General features: G+C 42.3%; 1 protein-coding gene across 1 annotated transcript; it reads left to right on the top strand.

Moving 5' to 3' along the window:
• The first annotated feature begins 363 nt into the window (after window positions 1–363).
• Window positions 364–6,975, top strand: LOC140546250 (gap junction Cx32.2 protein-like). The gene is made up of 2 exons (XM_072669491.1): window positions 364–427; window positions 5,873–6,975. The coding sequence occupies exons 1-2, from the start codon at window positions 364–366 to the stop codon at window positions 6,973–6,975; spliced, it is 1,167 nt and encodes a 388-aa protein (XP_072525592.1).
• Window positions 6,976–11,214: the final 4,239 nt, after the last annotated feature.

Genomic DNA, 11,214 nt, shown 5'->3' with positions numbered 1-11,214 from the left:
GTACATATTTTTGCTGGTGTTGAAGCATGTGAGAAATGGCAGGTTCCTGACATCAAGAGTCTTCAGAGTCCTCTGTGGAGTCTGGGGTAAGAATAGACCCTCACACTCTCACGCACCAGCCCTTTGTCTCTCATTACTGGCACACAGACACAGAAGGAGACTATGCTAACAGTAAGGATGGGCAGTTAGAAAGAAAGAGGCAGAGGAGGACAGGACAGACTCAACAATAAAATAAACAAGAAATCAGACTCACAGAAAGAAGACGTCCTGTGGCTTCCAGAGGACTGACTGTTGGACCTTTTTTAAGGATACTATTTGATCCAAGGCAGAATTCCAGTACGAATACACAGCCCTAGTTTCACGATGGACAAAGTGAATGTAGTGGAGGTTCTCTTCATCAGCTTAAACCGAAACATCCCATTAATAGGTGAGTTTTCTGTCTTCCGTCTTCTATTTTAGACTCATTTATCTCGCTTTTTAGATTTCCTGATTTGAGTATTCTTAGAAAAACAAATACAAGTGTATTTATATGCCAAAACCTTGTACCGCCTCTCATTGGCCACTTTATTAGAAACACCTACCTTTACATTTCCACTCACTGGCCACTTTATTAGAAACACCTATCTTTACATTTCCACTCACTGGCCACTTTATTTGAAACACCTACCTTTACATTTCCACTCATTGGCCACTTTATTTTATTAGAAACACCTACCTTTACATTTCCACTCACTGGCCACTTTATTAGAAACACCTACCTTTACATTTCCACTCGCTGGCCACTTTATTAGAAACACCTATCTTTACATTTCCACTCGCTGGCCACTTTATTAGAAACACCTATCTTTACATTTCCACTCACTGGCCACTTTATTAGAAACACCTACCTTTACATTTCCACTCGCTGGCCACTTTATTAGAAACACCTACCTTTACATTTTCACTTATTGGCCACTTTATTAGAAACACCTACCTTGTGCTTCCACTCACTGGCCACTTTATTAGAAACACATACCTTTACATTTCACTTATTGGCCACTTTATTAGAAACACCTACCTTTACATTTCCACTCACTGGCCACTTTATTAGAAACACCTACCTTTACATTTCCACTCACTAGCCACTTTATTAGAAACACCTACCTTTACATTTCCACTCGCTGGCCACTTTATTAGAAACACCTACCTTGTGCTTCCACTCACTGGCCACTTTATTAAAAAACACCTACCTTTACATTTCAACTCACTGGCCACTTTATTAGAAACACCTACCTTTACATTTCCACTCACTGGCCACTTTATTTGAAACACCTACCTTTATATTTCCACTCACTGGCCACTTTATTAGAAACACCTACCTTGTGCTTCCACTCACTGGCCACTTTATTAGAAACACCTACACTTACATTTCCACTCACTGGCCACTTTATTAGAAACACCTACATTTACATTTCCACTCACTGGCCACTTTATTAGAAACACCTACCTTTAAATTTCCACTAATTGGCCACTTTATTAGAAACACCTACCTTGTGCTTCCACTCACTGGCCACTTTATTAGAAACACCTACATTTACATTTCCACTCACTGGCCACTTTATTAGAAACACCTACCTTTACATTTCCACTCACTTGCCACTTTATTAGAAACACCTACATTTACATTTCCACTCACTGGCCACTTTATTTGAAACACCTACCTTTATATTTCCACTCACTTGCCACTTTATTAGAAACACCTACCTTTACATTTCCACTAATTGGCCACTTTATTAGAAACACCTACCTTGTGCTTCCACTCACTGGCCACTTTATTAGAAACACCTACCTTTACATTTCCACTCACTGGCCACTTTATTAGAAACACCTACCTTTACATTTCCACTCACTGGCCACTTTATTAGAAACACCTACCTTTACATTTTCACTTATTGGCCACTTTATTAGAAACACCTACCTTTACATTTCCACTCGCTGGCCACTTTATTAGAAACACCTATCTTTACATTTCCACTCGCTGGCCACTTTATTAGAAACACCTACCTTTACATTTCCACTCACTGGCCACTTTATTAGAAACACCTACCTTTACATTTCCACTCACTGGCCACTTTATTAGAAACACCTATCTTTACATTTCCACTCACTGGCCACTTTATTAGAAACACCTACCTTTACATTTCCACTCGCTGGCCACTTTATTAGAAACACCTACCTTTACATTTTCACTTATTGGCCACTTTATTAGAAACACCTACCTTTACATTTCCACTCGCTGGCCACTTTATTAGAAACACCTACCTTTACATTTTCACTTATTGGCCACTTTATTAGAAACACCTACCTTGTGCTTCCACTCACTGGCCACTTTATTAGAAACACATACCTTTACATTTCACTTATTGGCCACTTTATTAGAAACACCTACCTTTACATTTCCACTCACTGGCCACTTTATTAGAAACACCTACCTTTACATTTCCACTCGCTGGCCACTTTATTAGAAACACCTACCTTTACATTTCCACTCACTGGCCACTTTATTAGAAACACCTACCTTTACATTTCCACTCACTGGCCACTTTATTTGAAACACCTACCTTTATATTTCCACTCACTGGCCACTTTATTAGAAACACCTACCTTTACATTTCCACTCACTGGCCACTTTATTAGAAACACCTACCTTTACATTTCCACTCACTGGCCACTTTATTAGAAACACCTACATTTACATTTCCACTCACTGGCCACTTTATTAGAAACACCTACCTTTACATTTCCACTCGCTGGCCACTTTATTAGAAACACCTACCTTGTGCTTCCACTCACTGGCCACTTTATTAGAAACACCTACCTTTACATTTCCACTAATTGGCCACTTTATTAGAAACACCTACCTTTACATTTCAACTCACTGGCCTCTTTATTAGAAACACCTACCTTTAAATTTTCACTCACTGGCCACTTTATTAGAAACACCTACCTTTAAATTTTCACTCACTGGCCACTTTATTAGAAACACCTACCTTTACATTTCCACTAATTGGCCACTTTATTAGAAACACCTACCTTTACATTTCAACTCACTGGCCTCTTTATTAGAAACACCTACCTTTAAATTTTCACTCACTGGCCACTTTATTAGAAACACCTACCTTTACATGTCCACTCGCTGGCCACTTTATTAGAAACACCTGCTTTGTATGTGGACGCCATTGTTTATGCAGTTAATACTGCTGACAGAATGCTAACAGCTGCTGGGATCCCTGTGGGATTTGGGTTAGAAGTGTTCACATAATCCTCACTGTACTTGCTCTGTAAATCTGAATTCAGTAATTAATGAACATTTAGTGAAATTATTAGCGAGCCACAACACACCCTGAATGTATCTCAGACCTGAATACATAAATACACCAATTAAAAAAGCAGCTGAGAACCAACATTCAGTACACACCTAACTACTGCCAGCAGATGGCGCTGTAGGATCTTACACCAGCCACTTACACCAGTGAATCCCAGGCTCTCTCAGGAGTAGAAGTGCTGTTCCTGAATCACCAGGCTGTTATAAACACAGAGGAATCACTCTGAGGAGGCAAAGGCTGCATAAGAGAGAGCATAGAGGGCCCGGTTACCTCAAAATGTTGCATTCATACCATTTCTTGTAGTAGATGATCAGAACAGTAATCTGTGAGTTACAATTTCTGAAGTTCTCTAATATTATGGCAACCTGGACAACATCTGGCCTAAACTGAAGAAATGACATTATCACTGCAAACTTTTATTAATTCATTCATTCATGTATTTCTTTGTTTGCTGTTAGACAGACTGGTGGCTATTTGCAGGAGGACGAGCACAGAGCATTTAGATGGCTGATGTAGGAGAGCTTGGCTAATCTGTCTGAAGCACACTTTTACATCACACAGCTTTCAGTGCTGGGATGGTGGCTCAGTCACTTCCTGCCAGTTTCAAATGAAGGCGAGGGTCCGGGAGTGGAATCAGAAGCTCTGGATCTGCAGCTCTCTGTGGTGATTCCCAAGAATCCTTACAGTAATATTTCAGAAGAGCTCTTTTTGGATCAGGCTGAATGAAAGATTCTGATGATCTAAAACTGCTCAGCGCTCACACTGTCCTACACACTGTCCTACAGCTTCTAACAGCATCAATCAACCTGTCCATCCAACCACAGGCAGTATTTCTGAAGCTTCTCTGCTTCCTTTCCGTCTTCTTTTTCTTTCTCAGCATCAAATCTTTTCTGTTTCTGCCTGCTCTTGTATTCTCTGTCTATCAGTTTTCAATGCTGCTCCCTTTCAAGGGCTTCCTGTTTTTCCCACACTCTCTCTTTTTCTCTCTCAGTCTCTCTGTCCTGCTCCAGGTCCTTTTCCCTCTTCCTTCAATCCATCATTCTTTTCTTCACTGCCTTCACTTTCTCCCGAGTCTCTCTCTCTCTTTAAGATCAGTTCAGCCCCTCTCCTGATATCTTCATTCGCTGTTTTTCTCACACTTCAGCTGTCCGTCTCTGTCCTCTCTGCCTCCAGATGTTGGACCTGAGCTAAGTTCCACTGACAACCATGCATGACCATGGCATAACAGTGCCTCCACCATGTTTGCAGATGATGTAGTATGCTTTGGATCTTGAATCCCTTTCTTTTCCTTCTCCATACTCAAGCTAATCTTGGTTTCAGGATTTTTTTCCAGGACCGGGAAGTGCACGACATCTTGTAATAATGATACGACAGTTACATTTTTAGTCTTGCACTACTAGTACAAGCTAATGTAGCTAGCTAACACTAGCTGACTTACTGAAGCTATGCATTTGTTAGCATTGTGTAATCTGCCTGCATAAATCACACTCGTCTCAAATCCAAGGCAAGAAGGTCAAATAATGTTGGAATCTAATTAAACAAGTTTTTTGAGTGAGGACTTCGGCATGCAGTTAGCACTATGCTAACAGAGCGCTCTAGCCATGGTCCTGGCATAAAAGATGATTTACAGTCACAAACTCATGAATATAGTCCCGCATAGCATGTCCAGAAACCCTTTCCACTGAAAGCAAGCCACCAGTCGTGATGTTGCACAAGCCCAGCAGCGGGATGTTGCTAACAATGCAGTAGTGATGTTGCACAAGCCCAGTAGTGGGATGCTGGTAACACTGCAGTAGTGATGTTGCACAAGCCCAGTAGTGGGATGCTGCTAACACCGCAGTAGTGATGTTGCACAAGCCCAGCAGCGGGATGTTGCTAACAATGCAGTAGTGATGTTGCACAAGCCCAGTAGTGGGATGCTGGTAACACTGCAGTAGTGATGTTGCACAAGCCCAGTAGTGGGATGCTGCTAACACCGCAGTAGTGATGTTGCACAAGCCCAGCAGCGGGATGTTGCTAACACTGCAGTAGTGATGTTGCACAAGGCCAGTAACGGGATGCTACTAACACCACAGTAGTGATGTTGCACAAGCCCAGTAGCTGATTTGCTGCTAACGCCACAGTAGTGATGTTAGATTAGCCTGTTAATCGGGCAGTGCTTACGGCTTGGTAGCGATGTGAGATGAGCCCGGTAGCCAGGCTGATTTACTGCTGTGGTAGCACTGTTAGACGATGTCTGTACTACATATTGACAGTTCCGATCGACTACCAATCTCCTTAATTAGTCATGAAATAATAACAATATGGTACATAATCATGTGTATAATGAGAACATGAGCCTGTGAAAATATAGGCACTATTAAAGATTTCTGTTTTTCATAAATGGTTATGGCAACATTTTTATGGCAACTCCTTGATTTGAAGCTTTACAGTTCACTCACATGTGATTGTCCAGAGGCAAAATTATACACCTGACTGTATGTATGTTGTATTTGTGTGTTCTGCAGGTAAGCTGTGGCTGACGGTATTCCTCTTCTTTCGAGTCTTTATTCTGCTTTTCGCTGGCTTCCCTCTCTTCTGGGACGAAGGGGAGCGTTTTATGTGCAACACCATCCACCCGAGTTGTACCAACATATGTTTCGATGCATTCGCCCCCCTCTCGCTGTGCCGCTTTGGTTTTCTACACCTAGTGTGTGTGTGTCTTCCCACTGCTCTGTACATGATGCACCACACGCAACGAGTGTTAACTGCCCTAACTCGCCAATACTTTGTGCAGGAGCACCACCTACAGATACCCACCCCAGGGGGATCTAAACACACTGATGATAGAGTCCCAGGGGGAGGTCCTATGGGGTTGTACCTGTTGCAGCTAATTCTGCGTGTCTTTCTGGAGGTGGCATTCGGGGCAGGCCAGTACTTCCTGTTCGGGGTCTCAGTGAGGCGGGAGTTCCTGTGTTTGCAGGCGTCATGCAGTCCTGCAGTGGAGTGCTTCACTTCCAGGCCCACAGAGAAAACCTTCCTGCTGCAGTGGATGCTGGCTAATGCAGTCCTGTCCGTGATCCTCAGCACTGCCGAACTGTCGCTTGTGCTGAGGGACTCTGTCCAAGAGAAAAGAGACAGAAATAGGCTAAGTTTGGAGGGGAAGGAGGAGGAGGAGGGGGACGAGGGAGCGAGGAAAAGGGGTGAAATAGAGAAAAATTATTTTAACTGCAACGGAAGCAGCTCCGCCCCTTTGCCCTTTCGGAAGAGAAAACCCAATGAGGACCCCACTTTGACTCCATGGGTGGCCCCAAAATGGAGCAACGCAGGTCACATACCTTTACACTTGTCCTCTTGTGCACCTGCTCCTGATGGGGGTTTCGGGAAGGAAGACAGCAGGGCTGTCCTGTGCTCAGCAGGGACAATTAAGCTGTGGAATGGTCACTGTCGGGAAAATGGCAGCATGACAACCCTTTTACCGTCGATGCTAACATCAAACACGGAAAAACTGGAGGAATGGAACCCCAACCCAGCTCGCCCATGGCGCGCAGGACAGTACACACCAGCTACTACAAACACAGAACACACTTCAGACAGCGGCGAAAGTCAGGACAATAAAGCATGGGTGTGACAGCATCAGCATGGAGATTTTACTGAAGAACACTGTTGGCTACCTAGTTTTGACCCAAGACTGGAACACTATTAGTAGCATTAATCCTGATATAGTTTAGTAATGAGAGTTCTGTACATGCAGGTGATAAACTGTGAATCTCAAACACTGTTGTCTCTTCATAAAAAAAAACAAATAAAAAAAATCAGCATAACCAGCAAACCAGAAGTTTAGCCATGTAACTCTACTGCTGTGTTATCTTCACTGACTTCCTGTAGCTGCCAAGAATCGAACAGCCCCTCCGTACCTGATTTCAATGGTCAAAAGCTGATCAGTCCCAAAAGCCCTTCGAGCTTTAAGTACGGCTCGGCTTGACCCGCCATCCCTTAAGAAGACGGAAGACAAGCATCCAGGCTTTTTTCTGACCTGGTGGTGGAACGAACTTCCCCTGGGTGTCCGAACAGAAGATCTGCCATAATTTCTTGGGCGCCACAGCTTCTCGTTGGGGTTGAATGGAATTATTGCCAACATTATGTGCACTTTCTCCAACCTCACAACTGTTACAACTAATGAACTGCATTTGTTGGCAGAGAAAGGATTGGACAATTAAGTGCAAATAAAATCCAGTAAAGTTCTTTATGAGTTCAGTTCACAGTGTAAAACAGTAATCCTAAAACCTGCAGGCTAGGAGGTCCAGAACCAGGAATGAGAATCATGTAAGTAGCTCATAAAGCATGAAAAGTATATGAAAGAGTAAGGGGGTATGAGTACTGTGTCTTAGATGACATCCAGCGTCCCCAGGAGCTGCTCAATGTGGTATTCCCGCACTGCATCGGCCAGGGGTCCAGGAACCACATACATGCCCTAATTCATTGAAAAGATCTCATCTAAGGGGAGCACCAACTCTTCCTAAAAGACCAACAGAGAGACATACACTTACATTAATGAGTGTAAAATATGTAGATTAAATGTGTTATGTTCGTGTGATGACTGATATTAAATTGAACTGAACTGAATGAAATTGTCTCCATCTGCCTCATGCATTGCTTATTACAATGTACTCAATTACACCTACAATTAATATCAATATTGTGTTAAGACTGACCCCAGGCACACTCTTCTCAGCAAGAGGTGGAATAAGACTGAAAGATGGTGCATAATTTTATTATACTGTTTGCTACTAGCATGTTTAAAACTGAGCAAAGCAAAGCTCTGCTCTAGCACCACAAGGGGGCACTAGAGGGCAGAACTTAGTTCTTGTCAACTCCAGTACTAAAGACAACCTGACCTGCACAGATTCAGCTATTCCCTGACCCAAACACACCCACTTTACCTCATTTAGCACTTCATATTTACCTTATGTGATGGATTATGTGTTGGGGGTGGGGAATCGTGGAAAGCATGCCGGGTAAAAGGGGACTCCCGGGATTGAAATTCAGCATAACTTGAGTAGGGGTAGACATCCATGCCTCATATCTATATTGTTATGTGAAAGTGTCAGTCTGGACAGTCCAGGTCAGTTTCACTGGTGCTACGAGACAGGTCAACAGACAACTCTTTAGCTAGATACCATAAATCACAAGTCAAGCTTGCCCAATGGGATTAGAGGTGAAGCACATTCCTGTTACTTTTAGCCCAGGTTATCCAGCTCACTGGAAAGTTTGACTGTGAGAAAATGATATATAATATCTAATATGTAATATGTAAATTACCCATTTAGAACCTTTCAAATAAACTGAATGGCTCAACTTAACCCATCAAATCAAACAGCAAGGCAAATAAAAATCCAATACTGCAATCCTGTTAAGTGCTTGGTTTATCCAGTGACTACAACCCCTTAAACAGTCTATGACCTGTGGACAGGCCTTCTTACAAACCAAAGAATAGCCCCACCTGTTTGTATAGACGTCCCTGTAGTTAATTCATACGCCTTTCTGCATCAAGGGGTTAAGACATCAGTTTACCTGAAACACAACTGAAACATTCAAACCTTGATCTGGAGCATAGCTGACAAACTGTGTCACCAGAGAGAAGAATAATGAACCTGGATGAGCTGGTAACATTTTCCCCCATTTTTTCACTTGGCTCTAGTGTAGGACTGGATTGGATTACTTGTGGGTAAAAACTGCTAGTCAGCATCCAAACCACACACTAGTATGCTATACATGCCACACTAAAAGATGGTGGTGTACTGTTTATTCCAATACGTAATTGTGGATGCACCCCCTATCAATCCCAGTGCATGGAACTGGGGGTTGTCTGAATATGGGTGTGAAAATGATGTCAACAGCTATGTGCATCCCTGCTTTTCCAGTCCATTTCCACCAGTGCAGTTTTTACAGCCCTCTTCCTGGCAGGCTAAGGCAAATCACTTAAGTGTTAATGTGTCTTAAACATCCCCGGCTTTATTTTGCTCTCATAAGTGGGAAGAAAGTGGTGGAGTAATGGTTCAGAGGAGCCGCTCATTGGATATAGGCACACTGGAAATCATGAACAGATTGAGAACATGTATTTATATTAAATCTATATTTGTCAAAAATAAAATATGCCTCTACACAGAAACCACAATTATGCACTCATGTTGTCTAGATGTAGTAAATGACGTTTGATGTTTAATTTTAGGTCGTTTTAGTTACAGGTTGAAGGAGCCAGCTAGGAAGAATTATGTCACACAGCCTACGTCACTGTAGTCCATAACCAGAGGGAAAATAATTGACATTGTAAACACTGTAAACAGGCTGACCTCACATTTAACCCCCTACGTACTTGTTTACAGCATGACAGCCCTACCTTTTACAGCACTAGGTGTAGATATCTTGTCTGAAGGGGTGAAAACTGCAATTTTCTTCTTGTTGTTTTCTTTTTTCCACTTTATTACTCACCCAGCTCGCTAACTCGGCAACCTCCACTAAGTACTGGAGCAGCTAGCTTAGTTAGCACTACATTTCCGCACTGGAGCAGGGTAACACTGCGTTTACCTTTTGCCACTGAAAAGTAGTGCATCAGATTTACCTCAGAGCATTTACCACAATGCATCATATTTACCTCAGAGCATTTACCACAACGCATCAGATTTACCTCAGAGCATTTACCACAACGCATCAGATTTACCTCAGAGCATTTACCACAACGCATCATATTTACCTCAGAGCATTTACCACAACGCATCAGATTTACCTCAGAGCATTTACCACAACGCATCAGATTTACCTCAGAGCATTTACCACAACGCATCAGATTTACCTCAGAGCATTTACCACAATGCATCATATTTACCTCAGAGCATTTACCACAACGCATCATATTTACCTCAGAGCATTTACCACAACGCATCAGATTTACCTCAGAGCATTTACCACAACGCATCAGATTTACCTCAGAGCATTTACCACAACGCATCAGATTTACCTCAGAGCATTTACCACAACGCATCAGATTTACCTCAGAGCATTTACCACAACGCATCAGATTTACCTCAGAGCATTTACCACAACGCATCAGATTTACCTCAGAGCATTTACCACAACGCATCAGATTTACCTCAGAAGTTGAACGCCGGAGTTGGGAACGATGCCTCACCAGAGTTGGAGTTCTAGTTAAACGTTTCGCACACCATTTCATTTTCCATTTTCACCATTTCAAAACCTGTCAGGAAAAGCAGTTTGCTAAAGAGTTCACCTTAACTGGTTTGACAATCCTGTAACAAGTGTTTTATGGCAAATCTGATCAAAATATCTTCCAGTTTTATGTCCTAGGTTAGCATTGTCAGTATTCTCCCAGGTTAGCATTGTTAGTATTCTCCCAGGTTAGCATTGTTAGTATTCTCCCAGGTTAGCATTGTCAGTATTCTCCTAGGTTAGCATTGTCAGTATTCTCCTAGGTTAGCATTATCAGTATTTTCCCAGGTTAGCATTATCAGTATTCTCCCAGGTTAGCATTGTCAGTATTCTCTCAGGTTAGCATTATCAGTATTCTCCCAGGTTAGCATTGTCAGTATTCTCCCAGGTTAGCATTGTCAGTATTCTCTCAGGTTAGCATTATCAGTATTCTCCCAGGTTAGCATTGTCAGTATTCTCTCAGGTTAGCATTATCAGTATTCTCTCAGGTTAGCATTATCAGTATTCTCCCAGGTTAGCATTGTTAGTATTCTCCCAGGTTAGCATTGTCAGTATTCTCCTAGGTTAGCATTATCAGTATTTTCCCAGGTTAGCATTGTCAGTATTTTCCCAGGTTAGCATTGTTAGTATTCTCCCAGGTTAG

This window comes from Salminus brasiliensis, chromosome 23 (genome assembly GCF_030463535.1).
Source record: "Salminus brasiliensis chromosome 23, fSalBra1.hap2, whole genome shotgun sequence".
NCBI classification, from domain to species: Eukaryota; Metazoa; Chordata; class Actinopteri; order Characiformes; family Bryconidae; genus Salminus; species Salminus brasiliensis.
This window is presented reverse-complemented; position numbering and strand designations above follow the sequence as displayed.

Coding starts and splice junctions, on each gene's coding strand:
- LOC140546250 (XM_072669491.1), top strand. CDS start 364: ATGGACAAAGTGAATGTAGTGGAGGTTCTCTTCATCAGCTTAAACCGA. Junction 428..5,872: donor CCGAAACATCCCATTAATAG/GTGAGTTTTCTG, acceptor TGTGTTCTGCAG/GTAAGCTGTGGCTGACGGTA.